At 37.2% G+C, this 23,205-nt stretch overlaps 2 protein-coding genes and 1 pseudogene across 3 annotated transcripts in view; 1 reads left to right on the top strand and 2 right to left on the bottom strand.

The window, feature by feature from the left end:
- The window catches only part of LOC100751331 (bile salt sulfotransferase 1), a 28,465-nt gene extending 6,073 nt beyond the window's left edge, over positions 1-22,392 (top strand). The window contains exons 4-6 of one of the 2 annotated variants that reach the window (XM_027434008.2): positions 10,971-11,065; positions 17,942-18,119; positions 22,280-22,392. In XM_027434008.2, the coding sequence (XP_027289809.1) occupies positions 10,971-11,065; positions 17,942-18,119; positions 22,280-22,392 (386 nt within the window). The remainder of the gene's footprint in view (positions 1-10,970; positions 11,066-17,941; positions 18,120-22,279) is intronic. The other variant, XM_027434009.2, reaches the window with a different exon arrangement.
- On the bottom strand, positions 1,463-3,744 carry LOC100752978 (regulator of nonsense transcripts 3B-like). The gene is given in 2 exon segments (XM_035449447.1): positions 1,463-2,651; positions 2,653-3,744. Coding segments are annotated over 2 exon segments (1,413 nt in total). The 5' UTR covers positions 3,709-3,744; the 3' UTR covers positions 1,463-2,294.
- On the bottom strand, positions 9,725-9,922 carry LOC118237958 (annotated as a pseudogene).
- Positions 22,393-23,205: the final 813 nt, after the last annotated feature.

Raw genomic sequence — 23,205 nt, 5'->3', positions numbered from 1 at the left:
TATACCACATTTTCCTTATCCATTCTTCAGTTGAGGGCATCTAGGTTGTTTCTAAGATCTGAATATTACAAATAATGATGCTATTAACATCATTAACATAGTTGAGCAATGTCCTTTGGTATGAATTGCCTTCTTTGGGTATATGTCCAACAGTGATATTGCTTTGTCTTGATGTAGGTTGATCCCTAATTTTTGGAGAAATCGCCATGCTGATTTCCAAAATGGCTGTACAAGTTTGCACTCCCACTAGCAATGGAGGAGAGTTTCACTTTCTCCACATCCTCTCCAGCATAAACTGTCACTAGTGTTTATGATCTTAGACATTATGATTGGTGTAAATGGAATCTCAGAGTGGTTTTGATTTACATTTCACTGATGACTAAGGATTAAGATGCTCTGTTGAGAATTCTCTGTTTAGAGCTGTATGCCATTTTTTAAATTGGACTGCTTGGTAGTTCAATTTCTAGTTTCTTGAATTATTTTTTATATTTTAGAGATCAGCCCTCAGTCAGGGATGGGGTTGGTGAAGGTGTTTTCCCATTCTGGAGGGAGCTGTATTGTCTTGTTGAATGTGTTCTTTGATTTTCTGAAGCTTCGTTGTTGCAGGAGGGCCCATTTCTTAATTGTTGCTCTCAGTGTCTATGCTACTAGTGTTCTATTTAGAAACTGGTCTCCTGTGCCTATGTGTTCAAGGGTTATTCCCACTTTCTCTTCTATGAAGTTCAGTGTGGATGGATATATATTAAGGTCTTTGACCCATTTGTACTTGAGTTCTGTACATGGCAATAGATACTGATCTATTTGCATTCTTCTATGTATTGACAGTCATTTATACCAGCAACATTTGTTGAATGTGTTTTCTTTTTTTCAGTTTCTATTTTTAGCTTCTTTGTCAAAAATTCAGTGTTTGTGAGTGTTTGTACTGATATCGGTGTCTTAGATTTGGTTACATTGGTCCACCTGTGTGGTTTTATGACAATACCAAGCTGTTTTTATTACTATTGCTCTATAGAAGAGCTTGACGTCAGGGGTGGTGATGCCCCAAGATGATCCTTTAATTTACAGGATTGTTTTGGCTATCCTGTGTTTTTTGTTTTTCCATATGAAGTTGAGTGTTGTTCTTTCAAGGTCTCTGAAGAATTGTGCTGGAATTCTGATGGGGATTGCATTAAATTTGTAGATTTATTTTGATATGAATGCCCTTTTACTATGTTGATCCCACCATATAAGAGCATGGGAGATCTTCCCATTTTTCGATATCTTCTAGAATTTCTATCTTTAAAGACTTGAAGTTCTTGTCATACAGGTCTTTCACATGTTTGGTTAGAGTTACCACAAGATATTTTATGCTCTTTGTGTCTATTGTGAAGTTATTGTTTCTATTATTTCTTCCTCAGCCTGTTTATCATCTGTATATAGGATGACTGGAGGTGTTTATCAGTTGTAGTAGTTCCCTCGTACATTTTTTTGAGTGAATTCAAAATTTATTGACAGCAATACAAAACAAGCTATGACTGAAAGCTGCCATTTAACAGGAACAGATATTGGCGTAGTTTCCGTCCTGGAGAGGGTATGCACTTAAGTCATCACACCTAAGATAAAACAAACACTAGATTGTCAGCAACTAAACAAGGATTACACTTTACCTATTAATAGAAAAAATGCTAAAGGCAAAATAAGACATTTACAAATATTTTTTGATGCTACTTTCACAGAAGTAAACAAAACAAGCTATAATTACAAAAACTTCAGACACAGGATATAGATGTAAGGTGACTATTAATCTTTTCCATCAGCCGTAATTTGTTCTATCCTGCACTCTACTTGTGCTATAATTACATGCTTGTTGCTTCTACACTACCAAGTCAATGGTTATCACCAACAATGCAAAATAGTTAGAGCCCAACAAGACTTAGTGTGCTTCTGCTCCATTCCAACTAAGACACTCCAAGCCAGGATTTAGAACACCTGTTGATTTTCGACCCTGCTCCTTTTTGGCTTGTCAAAGTTAAGTCCTTACTTGACATTTTTCACTTGCAATGCTCTTCCTACCTTCTTTTTCTGAGACATTAAAATTGTGAAAACTGCAAAAGACAATGAAATTGTTCTTCTGATTCTGAGCCTGCAATCTTATTCCTGCTTAGACACACTACACTCCTCTGCAGTGCACCCCACCAGCACAGCGACCCGTTTTCTTGTTCTCTGTTCCTTTGCCCTGAAGGCACTTCTGGATAGCATAATACGTGCTCTTTGGCTGCCTGGACAGTCAGGACACCTATGGCCATCGGGACTTCTCACTCCTCTCCTCCTTCTTTTCTATGGCTAATACCACTTTCCTGCTTTTTGTCCACTGGTGAGTCTCCAGGCTTGTCATCAGGGGGACAGAGTCGACTTCGGCTTCGAGCTCCTGGTTGGTAAAGCTGCATTGCTGGACGATCCTTGTTCCTTATGCAGTCTCTCTTAATCACTTCATCTTTCTTTTCAATTTTGTCTGAGGCACATATTGATTCTGGATTCTCACTCTTCTTTCCTTTATCTCGAAATGCTTCTTTCTCTCTCCTCATTTCCTCTTCCTTTCGTTTGAAAGCCTTCTCTTTCTCATAGCGCTCCTTCTGCTGCTGCCTGCGGCGTTCTTCTTCCTGCCGCTTCAGCAGCCTCTCGTTCTCGCATCATGCACTCCTGATCTCTTTCATAATCCCGATCCCTGTCTCTGTAATCTCTGATACTCTCATCATCAAGCCTCTTTGGCTTTTCATCCTTCAGTTCAACATCAGAACGCCTGGGCAGAGTACAACTTTGCCCACTGGCTCTTTCTTCAGTCAGATTCTCTTTGTCTGGTCTCTTTGCTTTGTCTCTTTTATCAAGTTCTTTTTCATCTCCTTTTTCTGGTTTCTTGAGCAGCTTAATCTTTGGTTCATCCTTTATTTTTTCTCTTTCTGGAACTCTTTCTATCTTCTTTAGCTTTTCTATATCTTTTCTTTTTCGTTTCTCCTCTTCTTTCCATTTTCTTCTCTCTTCTTCTCTTTGTCTTTTCCTTTCTATTTCGCGTCTCCTCCTTTCTTCCCTCTTTTCTTCTCTCATTCTCTGCTTGTTCTTCAGGAAGCTCAAAAGTGGGGTTGTCCTTTTAGCTATTAATTCTCGATTTTTGGCTTCTATTTCTTCCAGCAGTGTCTCTGGAGTAGATGTCATTTTTTCATTATCTGTGGCATAAGTCTCCAAAAATTTTCTGTATTCTGGATCATCATCGATAGTCCCAACTTTTGTATCTCTTTTCTTAATCCTCTTTTTCGCAGCTTTTTGAAACGGTGCGAATTCTACTATAGCATGATATTCCTGACCTTTATTGTCAAGGAATACATAGCCATCAAATCGGTCCCTGAATAAAAGGATGTCTTCTTGGTTTTTAAAGTTGATATATGCTCTGGCAAACATATGAGGATACAGACTAGTATCATTAGCAAAAAACTCAAAATAATCATGCTCAGGCATAGGTTGAAGATGTTCCTGAAGCTGCTCCTTGGTCAAAGTGGGAGGCAATCTTCGAATTACCACCTTGCTCAAAGCGTCTTTCCTGTCTCTGTTGTGATCGTGCCTATCTTCCCCTCTGGCGCCTTCGGCAGTAGCTCCCACGCTGCCGCCTGTGGCACCCTGAGGCGTTAACAGGGTCACTCGCTTCTCCTTAGGCCTGTGATCTTTCTCTTCCTTCATGGCCACGGTTCACGCTCCTCAGAGCCGTGGCTCAGCTGCAATCCCCTCGTACATTTTTTGGTCATTTATATACTTATAATATCATCAGCAAATAGCAAATGTTTGTCTTCTTCCTTTCCAATTTGTCTCCCCTTGGTCTTCATTTCCTGTATTATTCTGTGGCTAGAACTTCAAAAACTATATTGAATTCATATGAAGAAAGAGTACAACTTTGTCTTTTTCCCGACTTTAGTGGAATTGCTTTTAGTTTCTCTCCATTTAGTTTGATGTTGGCTGTTGGTTTGCTGTATATTGCCTTTATTATTTTAGGGATGTTCCTTCTTTCTCTGATCTCTCCATGACCTTTAACATTAAGGGGTTTTGGATTCAGGGAACGTCCTTTTCAAGCCACCACACTTGATTAGATTTTCTGATTTATTTTCTTGAGGCAATTGTGAATAGACCAATTTCTCTGATACGTTTCTCAGTCTTTTATCATTAGTATATGGGGAACTTATTTTAATTTTCTATCCTGTAACTTAGATAAAAGTCTTTTATAACATTTTCTGGTAAACCCTTTCAGTTCTCTTATTGATGGAATTGTTACAACTGAAAATATGGTACTTTGACTTCTGTTCTTATCTGTATATTTTGTTCATTCCTTTGTGTTTTACTTCTAGCTTAGCTTCTGGTACTACATTGAAAATAGAGTGGATAAAGTATACATCCCTGACTTACTGAACTTTTTATGCATTGGAATTTTCTCCTGCTTAATGAAATAGTAACTATAGTTTTCTAACATATGGCAAATATTATGGTGAAATTTGTTCCATCTATTACAAATTCTTTAGGACATTATTCATGATGTCATGATTATCTTTTTATATGATATTCTACAGATGTCTTTTAAGGATATTTTACCTGTAATGTCATTTAATACTTTTAAATTTCAGTAGGGATTACGGGTTAAGGATGATGGCAAGAGTACTATAATACCTAGTGCTAACCTATGGTTTTAAAATAAGTAATATTTGCTATGTAAAACTTGGGCACCTGTGTGTGAAATTGTATTGTTCTCCCATATATTGTTGCCCTAATCAGTACGAAGTAATTCTCACAGGATTTGTTTTCAAGTCTATTTTGTCTGATAAGGTCAACAACACTTTCTTGTTTTCTAGCTTCATTTGCCCTGAGCATTTTCCCTCATTTTGTTGTAAGGTTCTATTTTTTATGACTAAGCACACCAAATGTATACCTCCTACCATTGAATTTCAGTCTCCTAGCCTGTGATTTTAATTAAGAATTTCTCACCATTAAGATTCAGCTACCACTGAAAATGTCTATTGATTCTTATCATTTTGATGATTTTTTGGCAAGAAGCTTGAACCCAAGTCCCTGGGCTCCTTTCACTTCCCCTCATCTACCCTTAGCTTACCACAATCCATTTCTCCTCACAGGTCAGGGCTACTATGAGGAGTCAACATTGTCTGGCACAATATGTTGGGGCACGGCCATGGACCTCTTCCCTGCATTATAACTGAGCATGACATCTTACCATAGGGAATTGGCTAAAAAAAAAAATCAAGTACTAGCATTATATCATGCTCTTACTGTTTACTGGTTTTGTTGAATATGCTTTCTGTGCCTTTAAGCTTATATTCTTCTCCTCCTTCTCTCCCTATTATTCTTAGGTTTGGTCTTTGTGTTTCTCTCCTGCCAGTTTCAATGTACTTACTTTTAATTATCATATTATCTGGAGCATTTGTTTTCTTGTCTTGTCCATGAGACGTCCCAATTTCCTCCTGTATCTGAAATAGCATCTGACCCAGCAAACCCACTTATATTAAAAAAGGATTATTTTGTTTACAACAAAGTGTTTCAATGTGTTTTGATGAGAAATCTTGGCAGAAAGTCATAGCAAATGTTCACAGTAAAGAGCAGAAAGACAATTATATCTACCTTTTCTTTCTTTCCACCAATGTGTTTCTCTTTCTTTATATTTTCATGGACTCCCCAAAATAGTGAATGTTACTGCCCAATATGTGAATCATTATTGGTTAACAATCCAGACAATCTTTCAATGACAAGCCCACAGGTAATATGATCAAATGACTCCTCATTAAAACTGTCTTCCAAGGTGATTATAGATTGGGTCAAGTTAACATTAGAAACTATGCAACACAAAATCTGCTTTCCTACCTGTGGAAAATTATTTTAAGATATTTTCTTTGCCTATGAACTTGAGATTTGGTGTTTTCATAGAGTCCCAGATAACTTGGAATTCCAACTTATATTTTCTTTGTTTAAATGGATTGTCCCATGTCTTTCATCTAGCAGTAATACTGTGAGAGTTTTCTTTTTATATTTATTATATGCCCAATTTATTATGATCTTGTGTGCATGTGTACATAAGTGTCTCTGTAGGTATACACATCTCACAGAACTTTTATTAGAACCCAAGGAAAATTTGTGGAATCAATTGTCCACTTCTAATTTGTGTGGGTTACAATAGAGATAGATAGATAGATAGATAGATAGATAGATAGATAGATAGATATAGATATAAGCATTTTTACCCATCATAATCCCATCATCACTTTGTGTATCTCAATTTAATTTGCAATTTACTGCATAAATTATTTTGTACTAGTTTCTATTTTTTATTGTGCAATATAACTTACTCTTTAAACTTTTGTCTTTAGGAGCTTGAGAGATGACTCAGTGGTCCAAAACACATGATGCTTCTTAAAACAGGTCTCTTTGTTTCCTAGTACCCACACATAGTGGCTCACACATTTCAGAGGAACAGACATTATTTTCTCATCTCTGCAGGCACATACAAACACAGATTCATACTCACATGAAACACACAAATATACAAAAATAAGAGAAAGTAAATCTTTAAAAATGATTTCATTAACCATAAGTTTTTACACCTTGCATATTTTCTGAATATCCATGTATAAAATCTCTCATTGTCTCTCTCCCTTCTTTTCCCATCTCTTTTTCTTTCACTCTCTGTCTCTGTCTCTCTCTATCTATCTCTCTCAACTAGATGACTTATTCCCCTCACTCTATTCATTGCTTGATTTTATTATTAATGGTGTCATAAAACGGTAATGCGTACGTTTATTTGATTTCCCTAAAAATGTTGCTCTGTTGATGGGAAATATTCTTTCCAACACCACATATGATGCATTCTTTTCATCTCTGTCATTGAGTCTTTCTGTCCTTCTTGCACACTTCACCAGGAGGCAGATATTTACTTGTCTGCATAGTGAACATACTGCTCACTGACAGATCATGTGAGTGGGTTTTTTTGGTTTTGTTTTTGTTTTTGATAATTCCAGTAGGTTTCTTCACTTGACACAAATGAATTAAAGTGAAACGTAATAGTAACTATCCAGGGAGAATATGATGTTGCAGGCCTGCGAGCACAGCAATAATGCAGAGGGGACAGGTAGATCAATAATTCAAGGCCATCCTACTCTACATAACAAGACTTGCTGGCAAAACTTTTGCGATCCCTGTCCCCAAACAAATAAGTATCTTTGAAAAGCCTTCCAACATAGAACCACAGTTAATTATTATCTACGTATGTGTTATTGCCTTATTTTTAGTGTCATTGCTAATGTTCTCTTGGGTTGTAGTTGTTATTGTTTTACAACAGCATCTGTTATATTTCAGGTTGACCAGAAATTCATTTGTACTTGAAAATGACATTAAACCTCAGGTCTTTTCTTGTCTCTATTCCCTGAGTATTGTCATTACAGCAGCATGCCACCACATTTGGCTTAGCTTGAAGTTTTTTTCTTCATGTGTCTAGTTATGTGTGTTTTTGATGACTGGATGCAAATGTGTAAAGATTTGTGTTCTTCCTAAAGTTGCACAATAATATCAGGTGTTGAGCCTTAATTTCTACTGTGTTTGAGACAGTTGCTTTCTTCTTGTTCATCCCTGTGTGAACCAGATTAGCTGGTTCTTAGCTTCTGGGCATTCTCCTGTCTCCACATCCCATATCACAGAAGAAACATCAGGGAAACAGATGGAGGATGCTTCACCATTTTCTAATGATTCCTGAGGATTCAAACTCAGGTCCTCACACATGCAAGGGAAATGCTCTCCACTGAGCCATTACCTGAGCCAAGCTTTCAGTCTTTTAATTTTGTCATGTTCTGATCAATTCTCTTCCTCTCTATAATCATTTACCCCAGATTCCAGTCAAATTTTAGATTCCTTGAATCATGTATCCTACTTCTCTCTCCATGGCTCATATCTCATCATCTCTGCTTGCTTAATTCAGTTGGTTTTTCATATAATGGGGAACAAAGCAAGTGTTCAATGGAGGCTGAGACTTGGAGAGAAAGTACCACCATTCCAGGAAGAGGGGAGATACTGTAACTGTTAAAATCACATCACAGTAGCACTAGGAACATAAATATAACTTTGGAGTGAATGTGAAAGGCAATTCCCAGTAAGTATTCCATTTTCTGTGCTTTCAAAGCTTGGGTCTTCAAAAGTGACTATTGAGAAATAGTGGAACCTAACATCTGAATACCAGTGGGAGGGGATCTCCCTCAAAAAGTGTTAAGATAATTCTCCAGACAGGATGGTAATAAAAAGTTCAAACATGCCCATGCCCACACCCTTCTGTTTGTCTTTATTGTTTTTGTCACTATTCACAAACTCCTGCCTCTGTCACTGCAACCTGCCAGAAGGATGTCTTCTCATGGCATCAGAGGTAATAATATAAGGAGAAAGGTTTGCTAGTGAACTTGGTTTATCAGTTCAGCATCTGTGTGTGTGTCAAATGTCACTGACATGACAACAGTCATTCAACAGCTCAGGGATTTGGGAAAACCACTGAGTCAGTGAAATAATCACTCAACTTGAATTTTCTTTCTGAGGGATAAAACCTAATTCCCTGAGGTCAGTGAGGGAGCTCAAATTCACTCTCTGGGACTATAATAAATAAAACAAGTCTTATACATATATTTGGTGTCTCTAAATAACCTTCTATCTCTGCTGTTCTTCTTTATCTTTTACCCCATCAAAATCTTTCTGGCAAAATATGATGTGGTGTCATTCCATTTTTCAAATGAATGGTTATTATATATATATTATAATCATGTTTCTCATTTACCTTATATGACTAACCATCCTATTATAAATGAAAATCAAATTATCCCAAGAATCCACGTGATAATATCTAAAAAACTTATTATAGATTAATAGAGTGTACATAAGCAAGTTATTTTTTCAGCCACTTCTTTTACTAGCAGGCTGCACTTTGCAGTTACAAAGAATGGATAAATTACTTTATTAATTTTTTCCAGTTTGAATCTGATCTTATTTTGAAGTTCTCAAGCAAGGATTTTTGTACAGATTCAATCTCATGGGATGTTTTTGTGAAGCAAACCCAAACACATGACACTATTGGTACTTGGCACAGTAAAGTAGAAATACAAACATAAGATCATCCAGGGTTAATCAATACACATGATTGTCCTTGGTTAAATATAGCCACATATTTCTTAACCCAAGTTAATAAATGTTTGTGAGCAGTTAGTATGTAACATCTATTACCTAGCTCTTGTGAGTTTGTTGAAAATATTGAGCTATTTTAACTATTGTAACTCTATCTTATTAAAAGCTTTCTTTACCAAATACTTAAACCCATTCTCAATGACACCTGTACAGCCATATGAAATTTTATTGTTGGGGAAGTTTTTACTATTTGTACTTAAGTGAATGAAGTGAATGATTTGGAAAGTGCTGGTTTTTCTATAGATGATATGGCTATCAAACTCATCTCAGAGGATGGTTTCTTATCTATTTGTTTAAAATGTCAGAATAGGCTTTAAAAAACATTTAATATGAAAACACGGATAGAATAAGAGAAAGTGCCATGAGAACCCCGACCCAATATTTTTCTCCAGCCAAGAGTTTCACAACCATCTCCAGGAGACCATCTTCTTTTGAAGTTATCACCTTAGTCTGTGGAACTTGTAACACAGAATCTACTGGATTCAAAGTGTCAGCACCTTCCACGTCTTTGAGAACTTACACAATGTTCTTCAATATTATTATCCTCCCATTTGTAGCCTATGGTAGTGAGGTAAATATAGATCTCCAGCATCACATCTTTCTAGAGATTCTTCTGTGAAGGGTCCAACAAAGCCCATTCTTCCTGAGAGAAGTTGACATACATATCATTATATCTCTCTGCATCCATGTCATGGATTTCCACCTCCTCTATGCTCAGCTCCCTGCAGCAGCACTCACAGAATAGCACACAAGACCACCAGAACAGTTTCTGCAAAGCCAAGCCTGAAAATGGCAGCAGGAAAAAACCCAGCACAATTTCTGACTGGTCAAGTTACCTTATTTCTTATATTAAAAGATAATCTTAGAAGGAAAGTTTAAAGAATCACAAATCTAAACTCAAAGATTTTATATTTATATATATATATATATATATATATATATATATATATATATATATGAAAAACACTCACTCATCTCTGTTTTAATTCCTCATGATGCACCCAGTTCATCGACACATTTTTTTATATCAGGAAGGTCATGGGAGAAATATGCACAAGGAATTAATCAACATATTTGAACATCAACCCATCGTAACAAGAATGGCACATCATCTAAAAATAACTGGGCTGTTTTGTTCCTTGTTCCTTCACATCAATGAGTCCCTTAGACAACTATGTGCCTTTCTAAACTTTAGACTACTTCTCCAGCCTTTTCATGTCAAAGTTATTAACAATAACATTTTAACGTAAACATAAGTCATATTGATAGCTTATTTTTAGCTATGGTGTACAATGAAAGCCATGATCACGTCTCTCAATATTAAGATTTTAAAAAATTTTAGCTAACTTAGCTTCTGGGACACAATGGTTTTCTTAATCATTAACCTAAGCCATAGTCTACATGTCTTCTCAAGAGAAAAGAACTGGGTGATAATTCCTTGTTCTTGTTTCTATCTTACGCGGTCCCTGCTGTATGACAGGAAGGAACAAAACCATATCTTGATTTTACCTATATTAATTTTTTCAATAAGCTTGTCTTCCTTTGGTCCAGTCTTCTGAAATTTTATTGACACCTGGTGATCATGTGACATGGCCACCAGAAAAATGTCACACTGAATACTATGAATAGTGGTTTGATTTTTAATCATAAAACTATCTGCTATTTGCAGAAAAGAGAAGAATTTCAGGCAGACCTCAATTTCATTGTTTGTAATCACTTTTTCTTCCTTCACACAGTGCCATATGGATCATGGTTTGTGCATACTCGTGACTGGCTGTCCATGAGAGAAAGTGAAAACTTCCTGTTGCTGAGCTATGAAGACATGAAAAAGGTAACTGCCATTCTTACAGTAACCACACAGCCTCTCCCCAGCTCACCTCATGCAGTACCCCACATTCCTCCATATCCCCATTCCACATATGTTGTCAGGAGTAGGCTCATGGAGAGTTCCTAAAAGTGAGATTATGCCCTATGTCCTCTTTGACCTGCATCTGGTATTTCCTATCCAGCCTACTTTTCCATCACCCTCATCTTCTATAGCCTCCTCCACCTTGAGTTAGTGTGAAATAGCTCACACTTGAACTGCCGATTTTTTAAAATTCTGATTATGCAACACCTTCAATACATCTGATAACCCAGTGGTGAGTGACAAATGGGTAAGTCAGGGTCATTCCATGCTTGTACCCAAATGTATGGCATCACCCTTTGACCACAAGAATAAGCACAAAGACATAAAATCTGTCTCTGAATCCCGGGAGTGAACAAGTGCTGGAGTCACATGAACAGTACTGAGTGAGACTCGTTTCTGACCAGATGTTTACAGGATGCAGCCAATGAGGGAAGATGGCTTCCTGTGCTGTTCACTACTGAGTGTTCTATATGGTGGGCTAGAATATACTTGAGATTTCAAAAGTTTTATTAAAGAATATAAAAAATGTTACAATATTACATAATAGCATATGTCTAAATGGACTGATAAGCTATACCCTTATATGATCATGGCAAGTTTCATTTCACTGAAATGTCACACAGAAGGTTAGAAATATGGTTATCTACTGTGTGGGAGTCAAACCTCTCTTATCTTAAAAATCGAAGAATATCTTGGCAGGTTGCTGTATGGCAGTAAACCTAGCACTGGGATATAGAGACATATTCAGGAGTTCTAGGTAATGCTTAGTTATTTCTCCCTCCTCATTTATCTTCCCATGCCAGCCCTTGCCCATCCTTCAATAACTTTTCCTCTGAATTAGGTTTTTAATTATAATGAATTGAGGAGACTTTGTCCCCATCCAGTCTATTTGGTGCTCTGTATGCGCCTCTTACTTTGATTGGCATCTCCTTCGTTGGGTTAGGTCATTATTCTACTTAGATTTTGTTGAAAATATATTCTGGATTCCCCCTCCTCCCTGATCTCTGCTGAGGTGAGTGTCCCCTCTGCTCCTGTCTGGCTCCTGCCTGGGTCTGGCCATCACACATTGGGTCTCTCTGGTCCTGCACCTGGCATAGAGTGGACCTACTGAGACAGGAGAACCTCTCTGAGTCTGGAAACACCTCACTGTTCCTTCCCCCTCCACCCTGGTATCTGCTGAGGTGAGTATCCCCTCTACTCCTGCCAGACTCCTGCCATCACCCCTTCCTTTGAACTCTCTGGGCTTCTGCCTGGCATAGAGAAGACACCAGCACATAGGAAAGACCTCCCTGTGTGAGAAAACCCTAAAGATTGGTTCCCCTTCTGCCCTGACCTCTGTTGAGTGAGGAGAATACTAGGAGAGTCAAGAGCATCCAGAGCTGCAGACACTGAAGTAGCATGAATACACCACCATGTGACAAGAGGAGATAGAGACCCCACCTGTACCCACTGGAAGAAGAGATGGGAAGAAGACAGAATAAGAACACACTCAACAACAGAAAGATGAATGTGATACCATCAGAATCTAGGAACTCTACACCAGCAAGATCTGAAAAGCAAAACACGGAGGAAGAAGAAGAGCTGGACTTTAAAAAGTACTTTATGAAGATGGCGGAGTCCCTTAAAGAGGAAATGAGAAAAATCTCGTAAAGAAATAGAAGAAAAAAGAAACAAAATTTCAAGAAATAATAATTCAAAGAATCTAAAGAAAGCCAAAAAACAAAAAAAAAAAACAACAACAACAACAAAAAACAACCAAACAAGTGAAGGAAACAATTGAAACAGTTCAAGGCATAAAAGCTGAAATAGAAACAATAAAGAAAACACAGAATGAGGGGATGCTTGAAATAGAAAGGCTGGATAAATAATCAGGAAGTAAGGATGTAAGTATAACAAATAGAATACAAGAGATGGAAGTGAAAATCTCAGTTGTTGAAGACTTGCTAGAGGTTATACAGTCATTGACAAAAGAAAATCTCAAGTCCAAGAAATCCCAAACACAAAATATCCAGGAAATATGGGACACCATGAAAAGGCCAAACTTAAGAATAATAGGCATAAAGAGGGTGAAGAAATACAGCTGAAATGTACAGAAAACATATTCAACAAAATCATAGAAGAAAACTTCCCCAACCTACAGAATTAATGCCTATGGAAGTACGATAAGTTTACAGAACACCAAATAGATTAGACTACAAAAGAAGTCCCCTCACCACATAATAATCAAAACTCACAACTTACAGAATAAAAAGAATATATTAAAGAGCAGCAAAGGAAAAAGGCCAAGTAACATATAGAGGCAAACCTATCTAAATTACACCCGATTTCTCAATGGAAACTTTGAGAAGGTCCTGGATAGATGTACTTCAAAGAGTAAGGGAACATGGATGCCAACCCAGACTACTGTACCCAGCAAAGCTTTCAATCACTATAGATGGAGAAAACAAAATATTCCATGACAAAACCAGATTTAAACAATACTTATCCACAAATCCAGCACAATAGAAAGTTCTAGAAGGAAAACTCCAATCAAAGTAAGATAACTCCAAACACAAATCATAGGCAATAGATAATCCCAGTTTAACAAACAGGAAAAGAAAAAAAGGGGGTAAAATCTACACACAATGACACCACTAACAACAAATCCAAAACAAACTAGAACCAATAATCAATTGACATTAATATCCCTCAATGTCAATGGTCTTAACCTGCCTATAAAAAGATACAGGATAACAGAATGGATATGAAGACAGAATACATCCTTTTCTGTATACAAGAAACACACCTCAACTTCAAAGACAGACATTACCTCAGAGTAAAGAGTTTGGAAAAGATTTTCCAATCAAATAGACCCAAGAAACAAGCTGGTGTAGCAATCTTATATCTAAAAAATTAGACTTCAAACTAAAATCTGTCAAAAGAGATGAAGAAGAGCATTTCATACTTCTCACAGGAAAAGTCAATCAAGATGAAGTCTCAATTCTGAACATCTATGTGTCAAATACATAAGCACCTAGATTTTTTGCTAAAACATTGCTAAAACTCAAACTACATATAACACCTCATGCCCTTATAGTAGGAGACTTCAACACCCCATTCTCATCACTGGACAGGACCACCAGGCAGAAATTTAACAAAAAAAGAAAGTATCTAACAGAAGTTATGACCCAATTGGGTTTAACAGATATCTATAGAACATTCCATCCAAATACAAAAGAATATACCTTCTTCTCTGTGCCACATGGGACTTTCTCTAAAATTGACCAAATTCTCGGCAATATAGCAAACCTCCACAGATACAAAAAACTGGAAAAAACCCCTGTATCTCACCAGACAACCATGCTTTAAAGTTAGAATTCAACAACAACACAAATTGCAGAAAACCTACAAACTCATGGAAATTGAATAATGCCCAATTGCAGCATTCCTGGGCCAAGGAAAAAATAAAAAAAGAAATTAAAGATTTCTTAGAATCTATTGAGAATGAAGACACAACATACCCAAACATATGGGACACTTTGAACGAAATGCTAAGAGGAAGTTCATAGCACTAATTGCTCACATGATGAAACTGGAGAATAGTCACACTACAGAATTGACAGAACAACTGAAAGGTTTAGAACAACAAGAAGCAAACTCACCATGGAGGAGTAGTTACCAAAAAATAATCAAACTGAGGGCTGAAATCAATAAAATAGAAACTAGGAGAACGATACAAAAAAATCAATGAAACAAAGTGTTGGTTCCTTGTGAAAATCAGCAAGATAGACAAGCCTCTATCCAAACCAACCAAAAGGCAGAGAGAGAGACCATGCTAATTGACAAAATCAGAAATGAAAAGTGGGATATAACAACAGAAACTGAGAATATCGAGAGAATCATCAGGTCATATTTTGAAAACCAGTACTCCACAAAATTCAAAAATCTAAAGGAAATGGACAATTTTCTGGATAGATATCACTTACAAAAATTAAATCAAGAACATATAGGTAATTTATATAGACCTATAAACCTGAATGAAATAGAAGCAGTCATCAAAAGTCTCCCAATCAAAAAAAGCCCAGAGCCAGATGACTTCATTGCAGAATTCTACTGGAAATTCAAACAAGAGCTAATACCAGTACTCCTCACTTTGTTACACACAATAGAAGTAGAAAGGACATTGCCAACCTTTTTCTTTGAGGCTACAATTATCTTGGTATCCAAGCCACAGAAAGACAAAACTAAAAAAGAAAACTACAGACCAATATCCCTCATGAACATCGATGAAAAAATACTCAACAAAATATTGGTGAATCAAATCCAAGAACACATCAGAAAAATCATCCACCATGATCAAGTAGGCTTCATCCCAGGGATGCAATGATTTTCATACAGAAATCCATCAATGTGATCTAACATATAAGCAAACCAAAAAAGAAAAACCACATGATAATCTCAACAGATGTTGTAAAAGCCTTTGACAACATCCAAAATCCCTAACCAGAATAACAAGAACATATTTAAACATGATAAAAGCAATATACAGAAAACCAACAGCCAACATCAAACTAAATGGAGAGAAACTCAAAATGATTCCTCTAAAATCAGGAATAAGACAAGGCTGTCCACTCTCTCCATGTCTCTTCAATATTGTATTTGAAGTTCTAGCTAGAGCAATAAGACAAGAAAAGGAGATCAAATTGGAAAGGAAGAAGTCAAACTTTCACTATTTGCGGATGATATGGTAGTTTACATATCTGACCAGAAAATCTCAACCAGGGAACTCCTATAGCTGATAAACACCTTCAGCAAAATAGCAGGATACAAAGTTAACTCAAAAAAATCAGTAGCCCTACTATACACAGATGGCATGAGCTCTACAAGTTTGACCCCTACTAACAATCTGATCAATGGTTTAGAAGATACCTTAAATGCCCTTCTCCGATAATGAGATTAGTGACTACTTTATACACTATCCTGGAGCCTTCATCCAGTGGCTGATGGAGGCAGAAGCAGACACACATAGCTCTTGAGTCCAGTCACAGAGAGGGAGGAATGGTGAACAAATGGGTCATGACCAGGCTGGGATGGGGAGGCTCACAGAAACAGCTGACCTGAATAGCTGGTTATGGAACCCAGACTGATAGCTAGGAAACCAGCATAGGACTGTCAGTTCAGAGTTCTGGACGACCTATGGGTCCTCTGGTAGTGGATTAGTGTTTATTCCTAATGCAGGAATGGATTTTGGGAGCCCACTCCACACGGAGAGCTGCTCTCTTGGCCTAGAAACATGGGGAGTGTCTAGGCTCTGCTCCAGGGGATGTGACAGACTTTGAGGATCTTTTTTAGAGGGTCTCACCCTCCCTGGGGAGGTGATGAGGGTTTGGGTAGGGGGTGGGGGGCAAGGAAGGGGGGAAAGGGGAGGGAACTGATATTAACATGTAAAAGAAGCTTGTTTGGATATATATATATATATATATATATATATATATATATATTCTGTGCCATAGACCTGTGTTTAATTTCTTCTTCCTCTATTACTATTATTATATTTGGGGTTTCCACAGTGTTCCATTAATCCTGGATGTTTTGACAGGAATTTTTAGGATTTTTATATTCTATTTGACAAGTGCATATATTTCTTCTATGTTGTCTTAAATGCCGGAGATTCTCCTGGAGATCAGTTATATTCAGTTGTAAAGCTGAGATGGGTGATTTCTATTCTAGTTCCTAATTTTTTCTTTTGTAGATTTCCTTAACTTTGCATTTTCTTGATTCATTCTAATTCCACTTTCTGGTTAAATGGTTTAATTAATGACTTTCCATTGTGCTATTAGAGATTTCTTTATTGGTTTTGTCCATTTCCTCTTTAAGGACCTCTGACATCTCCATACAGGCTGCATTAAGGTTCTTTTCTTGTTTGGCAACAATTCTGGAATCTTCAGGGTCTCCTTAATAGAGTTTCTGGGCTCAAGGTCGACATCCTGTCCTGCATGTTATTGATTTTTTTTGGTTGGTAGTGGCATATAGTCATCTGTGGTTTGGAACAACTGAAATTCTGTTTACTGATGTATAGTACTGTCTTTCTTGGATTGCTACTTGCTTCCTTATTTTCTGTTGCCTCTCTGGTATTGAAGGAAGTATTGTGGGTGTGTGTTGCCCTGTAGGAAATTTTTCTGATATCATGATAAGTGAGTCCACTGGTGTTTCAGGTTTTTCTGGGTATAGAAAGATGACATTTATGAATGGGGATGAGATCTGAGGACACAATAAGGTCCACAAATTGAAGAGTACAGAGTTTCCCACAGGTTTTCTTCATACACAACAGAAGTTTTGACATAAAGCTGCTGATGAGATTGAGGATCAGACTTGGAGGAATGGCAGGAGATCTGAAGATCTTCAGTTAGCCTACATGCTTTCCTATTTACAATGGCATATGTGTTCTTAGGGAGTGTCTTCTGGAATCCAGACAAAGCAATGCATGGGGAAAAGGAACTTTAGAGGTTAAGACTTTGAAAGCCACTTTAGACAGAGGGTGAGAGAGGCTGCAACACAAACTCTGCACAGAACTGTAATGAAATGAAACTAGAAGTCTGGATTTGCATGAGCAAATTGAAGAGGTGAAGATCTGTATTCAGCCTACCTGCTTCCCTGCACAGCTTTACCTATGGGTTCCCATATATGCTTTCTCATTGCATGGTGCCATTTCTTTATTCATGTCCCTTTTTTCATCATCCATTTTTAGTCCCCATTTCTGCATATGTTCTCTCAGATGTTTCTTTTTCTTATCCACATTTTTATTTCTTCTTCATTTAGGACACAATGAGAACAATAGAGAAGATCTGTGACTTCTTAGGAAAGAAATTAGAGCCAGAAGAGCTGGATATGGTCCTCAAGTACAGCTCCTTCCAAGCCATGAAAGAAAATAAAATGTCCAATTTTAGTCTCATCACAGATGATCTGGTTACTAATGGCTTAGTCCTCATGAGAAAAGGTAAAGAAATTTTATAGCTTTATAATATGTCAGAACATTTGAAGGTGTTGTTGTTCCAAGGAGAGTCCAAGAAAAATTTGGGAGTGTTTCATAATTCATTGCAGTTCAAATCATAGTTTCTCAAAGACTTTATAGGGGAAATTGTCCATAGTGAGAATGTGGGCTTCAAGAACTCTGAAAAAATTGATTTGTTCTTGAAGAGAACTTACGGAATGTAGAGGGTCATGTCCAATACTTTCAATGGTAAACAAAATGGTAGACATATTGCAAAGAGGCTTTGTAAGGCTCTCAGTATCTTAGACCTCAACTTTAATGAAAATGTTTAATGCATGGGACCAAAGATATATTTGGGATGATAATCACAGAAAACACTTCCATTATCACATGGAAAATATGATTAACATGTCAAAGATTGGTCACCCACACTAGAAAGACTAAACAAATTTTCACCAATGTTAGAATCTGATGGTATGTGCCCACCTAAATTTGGATTGCTTCAGACTCAGGACTATTCCCTTTTCTCTGAATTGTCTCTCTGGGAAAGGGAATAACCATCTTATCTATGTCTGTGCCACCTCTCTGTGCTGGGAGCAGATTGCAATTGTGGTTTGCTACCTGTAATATTAAGGAAGTATTTTGCCAGAAGGAATCACACCTGAAGTCTCACCTGCACCTAATTAGCAAATAAACGTTGGTATAGGACTCGGGATTGGAGAAGAAATGAGTCTTTTTGGATGAGTAAGGAAATTGGATACTGAGGCAGGATATGGAAATCTATGGGCTTAATTTTCTTCTCCCAATAATTTACATGTTTCACACTTAACATTCACTCTCCCACCACCATAGACTATAAAGATCAGGTCCCTGGACTTAAAGACATGATGAGTATAAATTGAAAACATAAGCTATGTTATCAGCAGGTTACTTTTAATACAATACTCCTGATGTCTTCACAAGAGAAAGTTTGGACTCAGATTCGAGCACACATGCATGCCACCTCAAGAATGTGTTCCTCTGTACACTGAGGACTGAGGTCTCTGGAAGAATCCACTGCTGTTGACAGATAACCTCCTTTGTTCCAGACTCTGTGGAGACAGAGTAATCTCCACTATGAAGAGCAGTTGCCCATTATTGGATTTTCTGTAGTGAATCAGAAATTGACAGAAGTAAAGAAGTATGTATTAATAAAAGGCTTAAGTGAAATGAAGAAAAAAGGAATGAAGTGTCTCATTTAATGAGAAAGTGTATGAAAAGTAACAAGCAAAAATTTTATCAGATACATACAGAAGCAGATGCGATAGAATTTAGGACACATTTCCATGAGAGCAACTCTCATTTTTTTCAGCTAGGTTCTTCCAGGATGAGAGGACAATGGGATTTTATTTCAATCTCTTTTAAAACACAGTATTTTTGGGGGGTACCATATATGCCAGGGGAAAATAAATATATATAGTAGTTATGTCAATAAGCTTAATCTGACTCCATAACTCATATATAATTTAATTGTCAGAGTGATCATATGTGACATCCATTTCTTTTGCATTTGAAGGTAACTTATATTTTAGAAGATTATTTTCATTGTACTAAAACTCATAAATCATGAGTCTCACTGGAAACCAGGTATTGAAAGGAGAGCTCAACTTCATTACCCACTCCTCCTTGATTCATGACATTGGCTACAGGATGCTGATATGGATATTCTGTGAAATACTTTAGAAAAATAAAACGTTTGTGGATACTTTTGGGTCTTTTCAAATCCTACATACAATTGGTTAATTCTTTTCAGTCTTGAGCTTATAAGAAAATCAAAGTTTCATTCATTTGATAACATTACATACCTAATTCTCTAAATCATAATGTATGAAAAGCTGTATTAAGTGTTATTCTGGAAATAGATGGGAGACATTCTCCAGATGAATTTGCATTGTGCCTTAGTTCCTCTACTCAGGGAACAAGAAAAATGCATTGTCGTAACTCTGAAGTGTTACTTTTTATCTGGGAGACTTAGTCATCTGGCTAGATAGAATTAATATGGTTTTAAGTTGCAAGGGATAATTTTTGAAAAACAATTTTGGTCCTGTGATTCCATATTTACATATTGCAGAAAATGAAGAGCAGGGAGATGGTCATCCCAATTCAGCCACTGTTTAGTTAACAAAGATTTTATGATGATATTGTCACAATCAAGACATATGATATGAAGTTACTTATGACAAATTTCAAATGTATTGAATCTAGTTAGTTCACAGTGGTGTTTCCTAGATAGAATGTTTGAGCATATAAGCATTTATACTTGTTTTCTGAGAAGACATTAGTCTGAGACACAGAGGGAAGAGGACCTTGGTAGAAGTCCACTATCTTAAGACCAAAAAGGAAAAGCCGGAGAAGGTCTGGACAACAAACTTTCATGGGAACTAATGTCTCCCAAGCTATGAGGAAGTTCCTTCCTAACAAAAGTTAACCACCATGAATTGGGGTTATCCTGTATCCTGGCACACCAGAATTTGAGATTTTATAAAGAAGGAATGAAGAAAAATGCGTGCTTGTTTGCTGAACAGAATTTTGACATTGTTGAACTTAGAACTTCATGTCTGTATCTGTAAAGACATGTTTCTTTCATGTGAACTGATTTATTCCAGTGGGCAGCCATATTGAATTTGCTGAGATTCTGGTGGCTAGGCTTCCTGTCTGTCTTGTCAGGAGCCAGGCATACTGTGAGAAACAATTCCAAAATTCATTCTAATAATGAAGGTAACAATGAAGCTGAGAGTAGCAATGTATATTATATTTAACCATTATAACAGATGACAATCATATCAATTAATATGTCATATCAATTAATGGTATTTTATTTGAATATGCTGTATCAATAATTACCATTTGATTATGAATAATTTGTATTTTCTTTATAATAGCAGTGAGGATTTGAAGTTATCTTACATGATACAAAAGAAATGTAATGTAATAAGGAAAAGCATTACTTCTATTGTTAGTCTTTTTGGCTTCAAATCAACATCCATAACTATCATTTTGGGCAACATCTCATGAACTAATTTTCATCATCAGCAAAGTGGGAAAAAGCCCAGTACCTTCTTCACTCATTCACGAATGCTTTAAAAATTTCCATATTGAGTATGTGTTATATTTCTGGTATGATTTGATAATGAAGCCTTCAGTGACATTAGAAATATTTTACTTTTCAAATATATTAAATAAATATTTCAGGCTTTTATACAAAGTGGAAATGTGTAAGAATTTCATACCTATGACATAAAATAAACAGGGATGTGGTCTTCAGATTTCTAGATGTAAGGAAGATAAGAAGAAGGGACCACAGGGTCATTAGCAAGGGAAGAAAAGTACAAGAAGTCACTATATAGATAACATCAGCATTCTAGTGTGAAGAAACACACAATGCCACAGGAGCAGTTACACAACTTGACATTTCTCTAGCCAAAACTAAAGACATACTAGAATGTGTGGCAAAAATACCATGTAGATATTCATTCATCACCAAACACCGTATTGACTGAAACAGATATCTTTTGATGTTCTCGGCCGGCAGGAGCTGGGTTTCCTGCATCTGATGAAAGGATAAGACTATTAGCGTGTATCTCACAACACTATGTATCCCCAGCTTCAGGGGATGTGATACATAAAACCATCAGAAGCACCTGTGTTCATATGCGCCTATACGCACACAATTAAAATTAATAATAAAGATATTTTAAAAGTTCCTTGCAGGCTCTGCAGACCTTTTATGAGTAAAAACTAAAATGTAAAAAGAACAATTGAAATATCTTGGATCATTGATGTAAGAAACCCCGTTGGGTTGGATAGAGTGATGGAAACAGGTGTAGGGAAATGCAGGAATAATCTGGACATATGAAAAGATAGAGCCGGTTTTGATGCTGGTAGATTGCGTAATTGATACACTGGGATAGAAGGTAAGGCGTGATTTCCTCACAGTTAAAAGTCTGTTTGCATCTCTTTGTATATTGTTTCCAGACATAAGATAATTTATCTAGAGAGTCACTGGCAGTTCCACTGCTAACTGTGTGGTCGCTGCTAAGCAGCTGCTAAGAACAGGTGAAGGATTTATTGAGAGCAGTGTTAAGATCATCAATAACCCATCTATGTGTCTGCTTCATATTTTCTAGGCATAACCGGGGACTGGAAGAATCACTTTACAGAAGCTCAAGCTGAAGCCTTCGATAAAGTATTCCAGGAAAAAATGGCTGGTTTTCCTCCAGGGCTTTTTCCATGGGAATAACTTCTTAAGACTTCGTGTATGACATTCAGGTTTAATTTTCTGTATTTGTAATTTCAATTGACTGCATGCGGTCATAGAATAAATCCTGTTGCTGAATTGAGAAGTTTTGTTTCTTTTAAAGACATTCATAATAGCATTAGAAATAATGGTAGAAGCACTAGAGTAAGAGTAGTTCTTATGTGTGTGAATATCTCTCCCTCTCTCTGTCTCTCTCTGTGTGTCTCTCTCTGTCTCTCTCTGTCTCTCTCTGTCTCTCTCTGTCTCTCTCTGTCTCTCTCCCTCTCTCTCTGTCTCTCTCTCCCCCCCCTCTCTGTCTCTCCCTCTCTCTCCCTCTCTCTCCCTCTCTCCCTCTCTCTCCCTCTCTCTCCCTCTCTCCCTCTCTCTCCCTCTCTCTGTCTCTCTCTGTGTCTCTGTGTCTCTCCCTCTCTCTCTGTCTCTCCCTCTGTCTGTCTCTCTCTCCCTCTCTGTCTGTCTGTCTGTCTCTCTCTCTCTTTCTCTCCCTCTCTCTCTGTCTCTCTGTATCTCTTTCTCCCTCTCTCTCTGTCTGTCTCTGTCTCTCTCCCTCTCTTTCCCTCTCTCTGTCTCTCTCTCTCTGTCTCTCCTTCTCTCTCTGCTTCTCCCTGTCTCTCTCTCCCTCCCTCCCTCTCTCTCTCTCTCTCTCTCTCTCTCTCTCTCTCTCTCTCTCTCTCTGTGTGTGTGTGTGTGTGTGTACAGTTCTTCATGGTCACCACAGAGTTGCAGTTACATGTTCTGTAATGCTCCTTCTTTGTGTCCAAGAAACTGAACTCAGATTCTCCACAAGAGTAGTACAAT

Source organism: Cricetulus griseus, chromosome 9 (genome assembly GCF_003668045.3).
Source record: "Cricetulus griseus strain 17A/GY chromosome 9, alternate assembly CriGri-PICRH-1.0, whole genome shotgun sequence".
In the NCBI taxonomy this organism is placed as follows: domain Eukaryota; kingdom Metazoa; phylum Chordata; class Mammalia; order Rodentia; family Cricetidae; genus Cricetulus; species Cricetulus griseus.
Note: the sequence above shows the minus strand (reverse complement) of the source record. Positions and strands in the feature narration are given on the sequence as shown.